Source organism: Rhinolophus sinicus, chromosome 18 (genome assembly GCF_057876585.1).
Source record: "Rhinolophus sinicus isolate RSI-liver-muscle chromosome 18, RSI-T2T, whole genome shotgun sequence".
Taxonomy (NCBI): domain Eukaryota; kingdom Metazoa; phylum Chordata; class Mammalia; order Chiroptera; family Rhinolophidae; genus Rhinolophus; species Rhinolophus sinicus.
The window spans coordinates 78752749-78768757 of record NC_142518.1 but is presented as its reverse complement, the minus strand read 5'-3'; the positions used below and the strand labels follow the sequence as shown (position 1 = coordinate 78768757).

The following is a 16009-nucleotide window of genomic DNA, read 5'->3' as shown; positions in this document are numbered from 1 at the left end:
ATTCTTGAGGCATTTGCGGTAAGCGTTTCAATAAGGTGGCTGTTAGTCCGAAATGCGGTTTCAATATATTCTGAAACGAACCCCTTTCATCCCTATCTAATGTATTTCCCTTTGTTTCGCAGAACGAAAAAGGGGAAGCAACTCAGAGATTGGGGTACACATCGCTAATGACGTATAGTTAAGCTGGTGTCACTTCGCAAGATGTTGGTACCCAAAGCAGCGGAACCAGGATTCAGCATCCTTCCTCTGATCACAGATTTCTTAAAGCAATCGTTTTGCACATTTCAACATCCTCTCTTTCCTCCCCAACACCTCCTCCAAGCCCGCCCCCTGGTTCCTTCCCCCTCTACCTCGCCCCCGCCACGCTGACCCCAGCCTGCGCATGCGTTCTAGGAATCCCCTACACTCACGGCGCACGCTGAGTATTGTCGGGGGCTATTCTCTCTCTCAGGAACATGGCGGCGAGTCAGGGAGGTGGTGGTTGTAGTGGGGGCGGCGGTTGTGGTGGAGGTGGAAGTAGCGGTGGCGGTGGAGCGGCCGGAGGAGGTGGTGGAGCCGGAGGGGGAGGCGGCGGCGGCGGGACCCTGGTGGTGCCCATCCCGGTACCGACTCTTTTCGGCCAGCCGTTCCCTAACGGGCCGCAGTGGAACCCGGGGAGCCTGCAGCCTCAACACACCGCAAGGAGCCTGGACCGGGCCCTGGAGGAGGCGGGCAACTCCGGCATCCTCAGTCTCAGTGGTAGGAAACTCCGAGACTTTCCCAGCAGCGGCTACGACCTGACCGACACCACCCAAGCAGGTGACAAGGCGGGCACGGGGTGGTGAGGAGACGCTGGGCTGAGAACAAGGAGGTGGAGGGAGTGGGTGAGTGGGTGGCTGCGTGGCTGCGTTGTTGGACTCTGCTGGTCTGGGCGGGTGCGCGGGGGAAGCGAGACTGTCGAAGTCGGAGCTGCCTGTTCTGAATGTGGGGGGCAGACAAGGGAATAGGGGAGTCGGGGAAGGAATGCGGATTGAAGGATGTGTGGAAAGCCGGTGGGCTCTGAGGGGTGAAAGAGCATTATTGTTAAAGCTAGGTTGCGCAGTAAGGGGAGGTAATGACACCTTCCTTAACGCAGTTCTTCCAACTCTCCTGAATGTACCCATCTTTCCCGGGGGGTGGGTGGGGGGGAAAGAGTGCATAAAATCAAAATTTATACATATTATATTCTGAAAAGGCATACGTGCCTGCAAGAATGGTATATCGCTTTTCATAGTACAGCAGCAATATTGCCACGGTTTTTCTGTATTCTTATTTTGTGTGTTTTAATCATTTTAGAATATTCTTGCCTTCTTGTCACGTATGCCTTGAAGACTGAGATTTTTCATTTTCCTGATGTTGAGAAGGTAGTGGTGGTTAAATTAGTGTTTGCTGCAGTCAAATTAAATCATCAATCACTTAGGTGTCTCCTTACCCAGGGCAAGAATCCTTGTTTTGAATTATGTTAGAGTCTTAATTTTTATAGCAGAAATAGCCAGAAATTTTAAGGGCATTTTTGAGAAACATAATTAACTCTCTTGTCTATGGAATTGTGGGTTAATGGTTTATCATTTTGGATGAGAAATTGGCTATTGTAATGTTCTTCAAATACTCTCTGGGACTCTTTGTTGTGGATGGCATTTTTTTGTTATGAACACACTCCGCTCTGCCTTATAAACCAATGCTGATTATTTTAGGTATGTTTTGGTGTTACGGAAGGGTTTTTTTGCTTTTTATATCTTTAAATTTGCTATTTATATGTCTGTTTTCATCTGCTTTGCTGAAACAAATCATGGACAAAATTATTTCAATAGATGTAGTAAGTTTCAAACAATATAGTAAGTAAATTCACACATAATGAGAAGTTAATAAAAGGCTTCCTATTTTCAGAATAACACTATTTCAGTATATGCAGTTTCTGGATTTTAAATCAAGGTATGGGTTTGGAGGAGGGTGGGGAGGAAGAAAACCGAAAATTGAAGCCTTCCACCCAATCATTCTTTTAGGAATTATCCTAAGAACTATGAATACATACTTTTTTAAAAAATTTATTGGGGTGATAATTGTTAGTAAAATTACATAGATTTCAGGTGTACAATTCTGTATTACATCATCTATAAATCCCATTGTGTGTTCACCACCCAGAGTCAGTTCTCCTTCCATCACCATATATTTGATCCCCCTTACCCTCATCTCCCACCCCCTATCCCCCTTACCCTCTGGTAACCACTAAACTATTGTCCTGTCTATGACTTTTTGTTTCTCATTTGTTTGTCTTGTTCTCTTGTTGTTTTTGGTTTATATACCACATTATCAGTGAAATCATATGCTTTTCTGCTTTTTCTGTCAGACTTATTTCGCTTAGCATCATACTCTCAAGATCCATCCATGTTGCCACAAATGTTCCTATATAATCTTTTCTTACTGCCGAATAGTATTCCATTGTGTATATATACCACAACTTCTTTATCCATTCATCTATCGAAGGACATTTTGGTTGTTTCCATGCCTTGGCCACCGTAAACAAGCTGCAATGAACATTGGAGCACACGTGTCTTTATGCATAAATGTTTTCAGATTTTTTGGGTAGATACCCAGGAGAGGGATTGCTGGGTCATATGATAATTATATTTGTAATTTTTTGAGGAACCTCCACACTGCCTTCTATAACACCTGCAGGAATCTGCATTCCCACCAACAGTGTATGAGGGTTCCTTTTTCTCCACAGCCTCTCCAACACTTGTTACTATTTGTCCTGTTGATGACATCCATTCTGACTGGGGTGAGGTGATATCTCATCGTGGTTTTGATTTGCATATCTCTGATAATTAGTGATGTTGAGCATTTTTTCATATGTCTATTTGCCATTTGTATGTCCTCTTTTGAGAAATGTCTCTTCAAGTCCTCTGCTCATTTTTCAATTGGGTTGTTTGTTTTTTTGTTGTTGAGTTGCATGGGTTCCTTGTATATTCTGGATATTAGCCCCTTATCGGAGGTGTTATTTGCAAAAATCTTCTCCCATTCAGTTGGTGGCCTCTATATTTTGTCGATGGTTTCTTTTGCTGTGCAGAAGCTTTTAAGTTTCATATAGTCTCATTCGCTTATTTTAGCTTTTACTTCCATTGCCTTTGGAGTCAAATTCATAAAATGCTCTTTGAACCCAAGGTCCATAAGTTTAGTACCTATGTTTTCTTCTATGCAGTTTATTGTGTCAGGTCTTATGCTTAAGTCTTTAATCCATTTTGAATTAACTTTGCTACATGGTGACAAATAGCAGTCCAGTTTCATTCTTTTGCACGTGGCTATCCAATTCTCCCAGCACCATTTATTGAAGAGGTTGTCTTTCCTCAATTGTATGTTTTTACCTTCTTTGTCAAAAATTATCTGTCCGTATTTATGTGGTTTTATTTCTGGGTTCTCAATTCTATTCCATTGGTCTATGTGTCTGTTTTTCTGCCAATACCATGCTGTTTTGATTATTGTAGCCCTGTAGTACAAGCTAAACTCAGGGAGTGTGATACCTCCAGTATTGTTCTTTTTTCTTAAGATTGCTTTGGCGGGGCCGGCCCGGTGGCTCAGGTGGTTAGAGTTCCATTCTCCTAACTCCGAAGGCTGCCGGTTCGATTCTGACATGGGCCAGTGGGCTCTCAACCACAAAGTTGCCAGTTCAATCCCTCGAATCCCGCAACGGATGGTTGGCTCCGCCCCCTGCACTAAGATTGAACACAGCACCTTGAGCTGAGCTGACTCCTGGATGGCACAGTTGGTTGGAGCGCGTCCTCTCAACCACAGGGTTGCCGGTTCGACTCCCGCAAGGGATGGTGGGCTGTGCCCCCGACAACTAGCAATGCAACTGGACCTGGAGCTGAGCTGCGCACTCCACAACTAAGACTGAAAGGACAACAACTTGAAGCTGAACGGCACCCTCCAAAACTAAGATTGAAAGGACAACAGCTTGACACACTGTTCCCCAATAAAGCCCTGTTCCCCTTCCCCAATTAAAAAAAAAAAAAAAAAAGATTGCTTTGGCTATTCAGTGTCTTTTGTGGTTCCAAACAAATCTGAAGATTTTTTGTTCTATATCTATAAAAAATGTCTGGGATTTTGATGGGGATTGCATTAAATCTGTATATTGCTTTGGTTAATACGGCCATTTAAAATATGTTGAATCTTCCAATCCTTGAGCACAGAATGTCCTTGCATTTCTTTGTATCTTCTCAATTTCTTTAAAAAATTTTGTATCTACTCAATTTCTTTTAAAAAATGTCTTACAGTTTTCAGGATATAGGTCTTTCACATCCTTGGTTAGGTTTATTCCTAGGTGTTTTATTCTTTTTGTTGCAAATGCAAAAGGAATTTTTGTGTTTCTTTTTCTGAGATTTCATTGTTAGTATATAGGAAAGCAATGGACTTTTGTACGTTGATTTTGTAGCCAGCAACTTTATTGTATTCGTTGATTGTTTCTAATAGCTTTTTGGTGGAGTCTTTAGGGTTTTCTATGTATAGCATCATGTCATCTGCAAAGAGTGACAGTTTAACTTCTTCATTCCCAATTTGGATGCCTTTTATTTCTTTCTGTTGCCTGATTCCTCTGGCAAGGATTTCCAACACTATGTTGAAAAGCAGAGGTGATAGGGGACAGCCCTGTCGTGTTCCTGAACGTAGAGCAAAGGGCTTCAGTTTTTCACCATTAATTATGAGATTAGCAGAGGGCTTGTCAGATATATGGCCTTTATTGTGTTAAGGTATTTTCCTTGTATACCTATTTTATTAAGTGTTTTAATCGTAAATGGATGTTGTGTCTTGTCAGATGCTTTTTCTGCATCAATTAATGTAACCATATGATTTTTGTCCTTTATTTTGTTTATGTGATGTATCACATTAATGGATTTGCGGATGTTGAACCATCCTTGTGCCCCGGGGATGAACCCCACTTGGTCGTGATGAGTAATCTTTTTAATGCATTGTTGTATTCGATTTGCTAGAATTTTGTTTAGGATTTTTGCATCTGTATTCATCAGAGATATTGGTCTGTAGTTTTCTTTTTTTGTGTTGTCCTTACCACGTTTTGGTATCAGGGTGATGTTGGCCTCATAAAATGAGTTAGGGAGTACTGTTTCTTCTTCAATTTTTTTGAAGAGTTTGAAGCAGAATTGGTATTAGATCCTCTTTGAAAGTTTGGTAGAATTCACTAGTGAAGCCACCTGGTATCAGATTTTGCTTTTGGGAAGGTTTTGGATGACTGATTCAATTTTGTTACTCGTGATCAGTCTGTTTAGATTTTCCAATTCTTCATGGTTCAGCCTTGGCAGGCTATGTGTTTCTAAGAACTTGTTCATTTCTTCTAGGTTATTGAAATTGGTGGCATATAGTCCTTCATAGTATTCTTGGATGATCCTTGGTGTTTCTGTGGTGTCCATGATAACTTCCCCTTTTTCATTTCTGATTTTGTTAATTAGTGTCTTCTCTCTTTTAATCTTAGTGAGTCTAGCCAAGGGTTGTTCAATTTTGTTAATCTTTTCAAAGAACCAGCTCTTTGTCACACTAATTCTTTCTGTTGTCTTTTTGTTCTCTATTTCATTTAGTTCTGCTCTGAGTTTTGTTATTTCCTTTCTTCTGCTGACCTTGGGTTTCCTTTGTTCTTCTTTTTCTAGTTCTTTAAGGTGTAACATGAGGTTATTTCTTTGGGATTTTTCTTGTTTCTTGAGATAGGCCTGTAATGAGATAAAGTTACCTTAAAACTGGTTTCGCTGCCTCCCAAAAATTTTGGTAGGATTTATTTTCATTGTCATTTGTTTCTATGTATCTTTTGATCTCTCCTCTAATTTCTTACTTATCCAGTAGTTCTTTAAAAGCATGTTGTTTAATCTCCATGTATTTGTGCTTTTTCCTGCTTTCTTTTTGCAGTTGATATCCAATTTCAAAGACTTGTGATCAGAGAATATGCTAGGTATCATTTCCATCTTCTTTAATTTGGTAAGGCTGATTTTATGTCCCAATATATGGTCTATCCTTGAGAATGTTCCGTGTACACTAGAAAAGAATGTATAGTGTGATGTTTTAGGATGAAGTGCTCTATGTATGTCAGTTATGTCCATTTCATCTAATGTGTCCTTTAGGGCTGATATTTCGTTATTTATTTTCTGTTTGGGTGATCTATCCATTGCTGTCAATGATGTATTTAAGTTCCCTAGTATAATTGTGTGTTAGTCCATTTCTCCCTTTAGTTCTGTTAGCAGTTGCTTGGTATATTTCGGTGCTCCCTGATTGGGGGCATAAATATCGATGACTGTTATGTCTTTGTCTTTTATAGTACCCTTCACCATTATGAAATGTCCACTTTGTCTCTTGTTAACTTTTTCACCTTGAAGTCTGTTTCATCTGATATCATTATGGCTACACCTGATTTTCTCTGGGTACCATTTGCTTGGAGTGTCAATTTCCACCCTTTCACTTTCAGTCTATGCTTGTCCTTGTAGCTGAGATGTGTCTCTTGGAGACAGCATATGGTTGGGTTTAGTTTTTAGGTCCAATCTGCTACTCTGCCTTTTTCTTGTTGAGTTGAGTCCATTTACATTTAGGGTGATTATTGATATGTTTGGATTTCCTGTCATTCTATCTTTAGTTTTCTGGTAAGGCTGTGTCTCCATTGTTTCTTTGCCTTTTTGTTTTGTCTGTTATTTCTGTGTGGTGGTATTCTATGATGTTTCCCTCTGTTTCTTCTTTTATTACAGTATATATTTCAGTTCTGGATTTCTTTTGAGTGGTTACCCTTAATTTTATGTAAAACAAAGTTTGATAGAGTATTCCATTTTCTTCTGCACGCTTACTTTCTCCATTCCCATATTCCAGCTTAGGCCTTTACTCTCCCCCTTTTTATATTTTGGTTGCCACAAATTGTCCCTGTTGATGGTTGTTGAATAGTCTCCTTTAATATTTCTTGTAGTGCAGGTCGTGTATTAGAAAATTCCCTCAGCTTCTGTATGTCTGGAAAGGTCTTTATTCCTCCTTCATATCTAAAGGATATCTTTGCTGGATATATTATTCTTGGCTCATGGTTTCTTTCAATAGTTTGAATATTTGGTTCCACTCCCTCCTGGCTTGTTGAGTTTCTGCTGAAAAATCTGATGATAATCTAATGGTCTTTCCTTTGTAGGTAGCTGTCTTCTTTTCCCTGGCTGCCTTGAAGATTCTTTCTTTGTCGTTGATTTTAGACAGCTTCAATACAATGTGCCTTGGAGAAGGCCTGTTGGGATTGAGGTAGTTAGGTGTTCTATTTGCTTCTTCATTTCGAGGATCCAATTCTGTCCACAAATTTGGGAAATTCTCATCAACAATTTTTTTGAATATATTTTCTGTTCCCTTCTCTCTTTCTTCTCCTTCTGGTATGCCCATTATTCTTATATTGCTCTTTCTGATGGAGTCAGAAAGTTCTTGTTGAGTTCTTTCATGTGTTTTAAGTTTCAAGTCTCTTTCTTCTTCCATCTGTGTTATTTCCATGTTTCTATCTTCGATGTCACTGATTCTTTCCTCCATCTGGTCAACTCTACTACCTAAGCTGGTTATTTCATTCTTGATTTCTTCCATTGTGTTCTTATACTCCAGAAATTCTATTTGGTTCTTTTTAAAAATTTCAGTCTGTTTCGTAAAATGTTCATGTTGTTGTTTGATTGTGTTTCTGAGTTCATTAAACTGCCTTTCTGTGTTTTCTTGCGTCTCGTTGAGTTTTTTCAGAAGTGCAATCTTGAATTCTCTGTCATTTAAGTCACATATTTCCATATATTTAAGTGCCTTTTCTGGAGAGTTTTCACTTTCTTTCTGAGTTGTCTTGTTGCGTTGGTTATTCATGGCAATTACTGAATTATTATTTCTCTTCCTAGACATCTACAAGAGTGGCTTCTGCAACAGGTTGATAGGAAGAGGTCTTTCTTTTGTTTTCCAGTACTTGTTGGTAGAATGTTTTCTTTTCCGTCTGACTGCAGCCTTTTTTTTCTCTCTCACACAGTAGTGGTATGTTTTCTCTGCAATATTCCAGCTTCTCATACAATGGTGCAATTCCCTGGGAGACGGACTTCTCCTCTTTTAATAGTTCGCCTGGGTCACAGGGCACAGTGTCCGTGTGGGTATGCAGAGAGCTTTTGAAGTTCCAAATCTCTTCCTTCTCCAGATTCAGAGCCCATATGTTTCAGCATTTCTATTTACTCCTGTTGGGTTCCACTCAGTTAGGTGGGTCCAGGGGCGGGGTGAGTTGTGAGAGTTGGCCCAGAGCAATGTGGGCGACCACCACCACAGCAGGTCATGCTTCCACAGCTCCCCCGCTTTTGCTGGAACTTGTTGGGCTGCAGATCTGTGTCTGCGGTCCACAGTTCTCAGAACAGCAAATATTCTATACTTTTGATCTGACACTGCTACTGTTCTGCTTCCAGCAACGGGCAGGTGGGGGCGGGGCGAACTCTGGGAGGGTAGGGAGTGGGCGGCTAGTCTCAGTGCCTAAGTCTTCTGTTCTCTGCTCGGCAGTGAGGGCTTAAACCACCGTTTTCAGCCTTCTTGCCTCTGTCTTTTCACCGAGGTCTCTGCCGTGAGCATTGGGTTCAGCCATGTTATATGCTGCCCCCTCAGCCCTGTGGGCCATAAGTAGAGCCCTAGCCATTCGAGTTCTTCCCTTTGCCGCAGCTAGAGCGTTTCCAGGATGCAGCGAGCTCGGAGCACTGAGCTAGGTCTGTGTCCCTCAAGAAAGCATAATTGATCATTGATTTTGTGGTATTTGGAAAGCATGCTTGAGTATTTACTCCTTTACTCTGAACAGATTTCCTAAACAATACGTTTACATGTTTATGAATACATTGGCAAGATATTGTACTACTTTGTATGTCCTTCAAAGGCTTCAAGAAAATTGGTTTCAGACTGCATCATTATTGGGATATATTGTTTTGCTTATTTTCCTTCATAACGTATAATGGATCTGCCTAGGAGAAAGTTCAAGCATCCTGCCTTGGCATTCAGGGCTTTCACTCTTTCTGGCTCCAATTTATCACTGCAACCTTACCTTCCCCAAAGCTCTTACATAGTACCCTCTGTTACAACTAGGTCTACTTCCTGTCCCTCAAATATGTTTTCTGAATTTCTGCCTCATTTTTGTAGAAGGACATCCACATGCTTCCGATTTCCTTCTTTTCTCGACCTGTTCAAGACCCAGCTTTCCAAGTAGCTGTCTCCAACTCCTTTAGTCCATAGCAGTCTCCTGTTTCTTTGAATTTCCATGGTACTTATTGTCTGTAGTCTTTACTTGCTAGTGCTGGCTTTATTTTCTTTTTATGTTTGTCTTACTGTCCCTGAGAAGATGGATAGCTCCGTAAAGGCAGGGAATAAGTCATGTACTTGGTCAGTCTTCTCATTATATATTGTACTTGATAATATTTTTCATAAATACAAATATCATGTGGTTATAATCTTTCATTTTTAAGCCTTCAGTTGGTTTTTGGAGGCAAGCATGAACAGAACGCAGAACCATGTTTGTTCTTGGTAAAGCATTTGTTCATTATAAACTTTATCAGGGTCTACAGTAACACAGGACTTTGTGAGATAAGTCCACTTCATTTTACTTTTTTTCCCCTGTAGAATGTATGTTCCTTGTGGGAACACTTCAAAATTTAAATGAGAAATCTGAGGGACTCATATGCCATTTTTGGACAAACTTCAGGCATGAACTGTTTAGGGGCAATGTTTTGGTATCTAAAGAGAATAGTATCCATTATGTATAAATGAAGGTAGGTACACTGGAATTGAAGAAAAATGGAGCATGTCTGAGATTATACATACGTACAAAGACATACACACAAACATATACATATATACTTTTACATTGCATATCCTTTGATGAAAATAGTTTCTTGTTCATGCTGTTATACTTAAAATGACTCTCATTGCGATAATGTTTCAGATTAGACAACCATATAATGGTTTATTGGCTTGGGAAGAGACTGGAGGAAGGAAAAATAGGTAGGAAGCTATTTTATTAATCTAAGTGTGAGATGGTGAGAATCCGGGTTAAAACAAAATTGGTAAGAAGGGGAAATTGATAAATTTCAACGGAAGTGGGGAGGGCTTTTTGTATTATTTTGCTGCTCCTTATATATACATAAGATGAAATAGGCCAGTGGTTCTCCACCTTGGCTGCACATTAAAATCTCAAGGGAGTGTTTTTAAAAAACCTGTGCCTGGGCCCCACCCCGGACCAATTAAATCAGAGCCTCGGGGGCCAAGAGTCTTGTTTTATTTTTTTTTAAATGTCTGCTCAGGTGTTTCTAATGAGGAGTCAGGGTTGAGAAACTAAAAGAGCTCACTTTTAGGCACTCAAGGAATATTTATTGTTTGAGTGATTGAGAATATTGCTAAAAGTCTAGTGACTAACATAAAGCCACTTGTCAAGAGAGTCAAAAACCCAGACTAGGAGCCAAGTATTCAAGTTCTAGTTCAATATTCTTTTTAATAGACTTGTGTGAAGCAGAGACTCATTTTATTTTCCATCATATTATGTCGATAGTGAATAGAAACATACCAGGAAGGTACAGTTTCTTCAGTTCTCCTGTATTACTCTGGTTTACATATAATACTGTTTGGTAAGTTTGCATTAAGAAAATAGTGCCTCCAAAACATGTAGCAGCAAAATCTTGTTTTCTCTACTATTAACTGTCTTGCTATGAGTTAAAATGGATAGTAGGTAGCAAATGGATAGATAGCAAAATTTATCTCTTTGGTGTCTTTTACCTCTTTTTGCATTTCTGGTGTCTGTTCTTCACCTGCCCCGTTCCTCCTCCTGCTGCTGTCCTTGTTTCTTTTTTTCTCTTTAGCCTCACTGCCCCTTCCTTTGCTGGGATGGAGCTCACAGATAATTATGGCAGTCTTTCTAGGAGATGAACATTTAAAAGAGAGAGTTTGCTAATTTACTTGAATCTCCAGTTGGTGGTTTGTGTTTGTGACCTTTTTGAGTAGATCTGCTTTCCAGATACTTTTTGATTAAAATCCTCACCCATATAAAGACATAAAACCAGAGATTAGAAAGTTGGTAAACCATTTCAGAAAAGTAGCTGACTCTTGCTGTAATGTCTTGTTTTTGATGGTCTGTAAATAAGCTTGGCAAGACGAAGGGAAATTGCCTAGATTTTTTTTTTTTAGTTTGTCTGGATACTGTGATAATTTGTTGACTTTAAGAAAGCTTGAAAACAATTTTAATGGCTACCCTAACAAATCCTGAAACTTCATATTTGACTTTGTCACCAGTGCTATGAATAAGTATCAACCTACTTGCAGCTGTGCCATCTGCTTCTTCGTACCTTTTTATGTCTATAAACAATAGGTCTGTGAAACAGATTTAGCAATTCTTACATATATCAGATTTTGCTGTGTCCTGGTTAATCACATGTTTTCCTGTAAACCAGGAGTGAACTCTAGTATTTCCTACATGTGCTGGTTCACCTCTTCAACTGTGGGGCATGGTGCATTCATTGTATCAAGTTGTAAAATGGAGCCAGATAAACTTTGCAGCATCAGCTTTGAAAAAAAAATTGACCTTATTTTTTTAGGGCAGTTTTAGGTTCACAGCAAAATTGAGCAGAAAGTACAGAGAGTTCTCATATATTTCCTTTTTCTACACATGTATACCCTTCCCCATTATTAACATCCCCCACCGCAGTGGTACATTTGTTACAATTTATGAACCTATATTCACGCATGATAATCACCCAAAGCTCCTGGTTTACATTAAGGCTCACTCTTGGTGTACATTATATGGGTTTGAACAAATACATGACAACACATATTTCCCATTAAGTGTTATATGAAATATTTTTACTGCCGTCAAAATCCTCCGTGCTCCTCCTGTTGATTCCTTTCTCTCCCCTGGCCCCCAACTCCCGGCAATCACTCATCTTTTTATTGCTGCAGCATCTGATTTCCTTACATAGGTGAAGGCCGTCTCAGTGCATTCAGTGGAATGAGTTTCTGATTGTCATTTTGTGCACTGATTCAAATATCTGCCTTCCTTTATTTAATAAATGTCTTCTTGAAAAATCTAATGTGAGGCATATTTTTGACAGTTGACTCACATTTTAATTGCTCTAGATTGAGTTTGATTTGCTGGACTTTGTAATGATTTTATTCAGTAATTCTTCTGTAGCATAAATACTTGCCCTTTAATTTCTTTCTTTTACAAGTTAACATTTTAAAAGAAAATGTTCTCTTAAATTGGAGGGTACATCCATCATTCAAGTAATAACATTTATACAACTCTTTATAAATTTCGAAGCACTTTTCATGTACCATGTTTCCCCGAAAATAAGACCTACCAGGGCCATCAGCTGTAATGCGTCTTTTGGAGCAAAAATTAATATAAGGCCCGGTCTTATTTTACTGTAAGACCGGGTCTTATATTATATAAGACACGGTCTGATATTGTACCCAGTATTATATTATACCTGGTCTTATAATAAAATAAGACCGGGTCTTATATTAATTTTTGTTCCAAAAGACGCATTAGAGCAGATGGTCTGGCTAGGTCTTACTTTCAGGGAAACGCAGTGTATTATCCTATTGTATCTTAGTAATAACCCTGTAAGCTTGGCAGAGTACATAGTAACTACTCCTAGTTGAGAGGGTTAAGTGATTTGCCCAAAGTTAAATGACTATTGTATGCGGGAGTGCGGGTCAAGCTAGGTTTTCCAATTCTGGCTCTCACCATTCAGTGTTAGTTCCATTGTAACACATTCTCTCCTTATAACAAAGCTATTAAAATAAGCACAGAGATGTGATCAAAATGGTGGCATGAGGTGAGCCTCTGTAAATCTCCCCTAGAATTTACAACGAATTGAACAGCTATGACTCCACAAAGGACTCCCTGCACAGCAGACCGGCAAGACGAAGAGGCCCACTACTGAATTCACCTAAAGATGGGCAAATCGCACCAGCGGGGAAGGAGGGAAGGGAGAAGTACGGAGATGGGGCCGCGCAGGCGCAGGACACAGACCTAGCTCAGTGCTCTGAGCTCGCTGCATCCCAGAACTACTGCAGCTGCGTGGGAGGGAAGAATTCGGACTACTACGGCTCCATTTATGGCCCACAGGGCTGAGGAGACAGCATGTAACACGGCTGAACCCAACGCTCACGGCAGAGACCTCGGAGAAAAGACAGAGGCACGAAGGCTGAAAACAGTGGTTTAAGCCCTCACTGTTGAGCAGAGAACTGAAGCCGTAGGCACTGAGACTAGCTGCCCCCTCCGTACCCTCCCAGAGCTCGCCCTGCCCCCACCTGCCCAGTGCTAGAGGGGAAAAATACCAGTGTCAGATCAGGAGAACAGAATATTTGCTGTTCTGAGAACTGTGTACCGCAGACAGAGATTCGCAGCCCAACTAGTTATGGCAAAGGGGAGGTAGCTGTGGAAGCAGGACCGGCTGTGGTGGTGGTCGCCGCCATTGCTCTGGGCCACTTCTCACAACTCAGCCTACTTCTGTCCCCACCTATCTGGGCGGATCCCTGCAGGAGTAAACAGAACTGCTGAAACACACGGGCTCTGTATCTGGCGCAGGAAGAGCTTTGGAACTTCAAAAGCTCTCCGCATCCCAACAGGGACGCAGAGCACTATGACCCAGGAGAACTGTTAACAATGGAGAAGCCGATCTTCCAGGGTATCCCCCCATTGTGTGAGAAGTTGGAATAGTGCAGAGAAAACATAACACTACAGAGTGGGAGAGAAAATAAAACAATCTACCAACATGTACTGGAAAACAAAAGAAAGCCCTCTTCCTATCAACCTGTTGCAGAAGCCACTCCTGTAGATGTCTAGGAAGAGAAACAGTAAATCATTAATTGCCACGAAAAACCAAGGCAAAAAGACATCTCAGAAAGACAGTGAAAAGTCTCCAGAAAAGGAACTTAACGATATGGAAATATGTGACTTAAATGACAGAGTATTCAAGATTGCACTTGTGAAAAAACTCAATGAGATGCAAGAAAACACAGAAAGGCAGTTTAATGAACTCAGAAACACAATCAAAGATCAAAATGAGCATTTTACGAAAGAGATTGAGATTTTAAACCAGAACCAAATAGAATTTCTGGAGATTAAGAACTCAATAGAAGAAATGAAGAAGGAAAAAAACAGCTTAGGTAGTAGAGTTGACCAATGGAGGAAAGAATCAGTGACATCGAAGATAGAAACCTGGAAATAACACAGATAGAAGAATGAAGAGACTTGAGACATAAAACAAATAAACGAACTCTATGAGAACTTTCTGACTCCATCAGAAAGGTCAATATAAGAATAATGGGCATACCAGAAGGAGAAGAAAGAGAGAAGGGAACAGAGAATATATTCAAACAAATTGTTGATGAGAACTTCCTAAGCTTGTGGACAGAACTGGATCCTCGAATCCAAGAAGCACATAGAACACCTAATTACCTCAATCCCAAAAGGCTTTCTCCAAGGAACATTGTATTGAAGCTGTCTAATATCAACGACAAAGAAAGAATCCTCAAAGCAGCCACGGAAAAGAAGACGGTAACTTAAAAAGGAAAGCCATTTAGATTGTCATTAGATTTTCCTGCAGAAACTCTAAAAGTCAGGAGGGAGTGGAACAAATATTCAAACTACTGAAAGAGAGAAATTATGAGCCAAGAATAATATATCCAGCAAAGATATCCTTTAGATATGAAGGAGGAATAAAGACCTTTCAGACATACAGAAGCTGAAGGAATTTTCTAATACACGACCTGCACTACAAGAAATACTAAAGGAGGCTATTCGACCTCCATCAACAGGGACAATTTGTGGCAACCAAAACATAAAAAGGGGGAGTAAAGGCCTGAACTGGAATATGGGAATGGAGAAAGTAAGCATGCTGAAGAAAATGGAATACACTACATATCAAACCTTCGTTTACATAAACTTAAGGGTAACCACTCAAAAAAAATCCACACTGAAACATACACTGTAATAAAAGAAGAAACAGAGGGAAACATCATAGAATACCACCACACAGAAATAATAGACAACAAAAGAAGGCAAAGAAACAATGGAGACACAGCCTTACCAGAAAACTAAAGATAGAATGACAGGAAATCTTCACGTATCAATAATCACTCTAAATGCAAATGGACTGAACTTACCAATAAAGAGGCACAGAGTAGCAGATGGGATCAAAAAACTAAACCCAACCATATGATGTCTCCAAGACACACATCTCAGCTACAAGGACAAGCATAGACTCAATGTGAAAGGGTGAAAATTGACACTCCAAGCAAATGGTATCCAGAGAAAATCAGGTGTAACCATACTGAAATCAGATGAAACAGACTTCGGGGTGAAAAAGTTAACAATAGACAAAGATGGATATTTCATAATCGTAAAGGGGACTATAAAACATGAAGCCATAATAACAGTCATCAATATTTATACTCCCAATCAGGAACACTGAAATATACCAAGCAACTACTAACAGAACTAAAGGGAGAAGTGGACCAAAGCACAATTATGCTAGGGGACTTAAATACATCATTGACAGCTATGGATGGATCATCCAAACAGAAAATTAATAACGAAATAGCAGCCCTATATGACACATTAGATGAAATGGACATAATTGACATTTATAGAGCACTTCATCCTAAAAGATCAGACTATATATTTTTTCTAGTGTACACGGAACATTCTCAAGGATAAACCATATATTGGGACATAAAATCAGCCTCAGCAAATTTCAGAAGATTGAAATGATACTCAGTATATTCTCTGATCACAAGGCTTTTAAATTGGATATCAACTGCAAAAAGAAAGCAGGAAAAAAGACAAATACATGGAGATTAAACAACATACTTTTAAAGAATGACCCAGTCAAAGAAGTAATTAGGAGAGATCAAGAGATACATAGAAACAAATGACAATGAAAACACATCCTACCAAAATTTTTGGGATGCAGTGAAAGCAGTTTTAAGAGGGAAATTT

General features: G+C 39.8%; 1 protein-coding gene across 9 annotated transcripts in view; it reads left to right on the top strand.

Moving 5' to 3' along the window:
- The first annotated feature begins 410 nt into the window (after positions 1-410).
- LRCH2 (leucine rich repeats and calponin homology domain containing 2) overlaps positions 411-16009 on the top strand; it is a 165730-nt gene continuing 150131 nt past the window's right edge. For 7 of the 9 annotated variants that reach the window (XR_016020103.1, XR_012493305.2, XR_012493304.2 and 4 more), the window contains exon 1: positions 411-798. Coding sequence is in view for 6 of the 9 variants with exons in the window: in XM_074323566.2 (XP_074179667.1) it covers positions 456-798 (343 nt within the window). In the remaining 3 variants the exon portion in view is untranslated. The remainder of the gene's footprint in view (positions 799-16009) is intronic. The other 2 variants (XM_074323565.2, XM_019718097.3) reach the window with 1 other exon arrangement.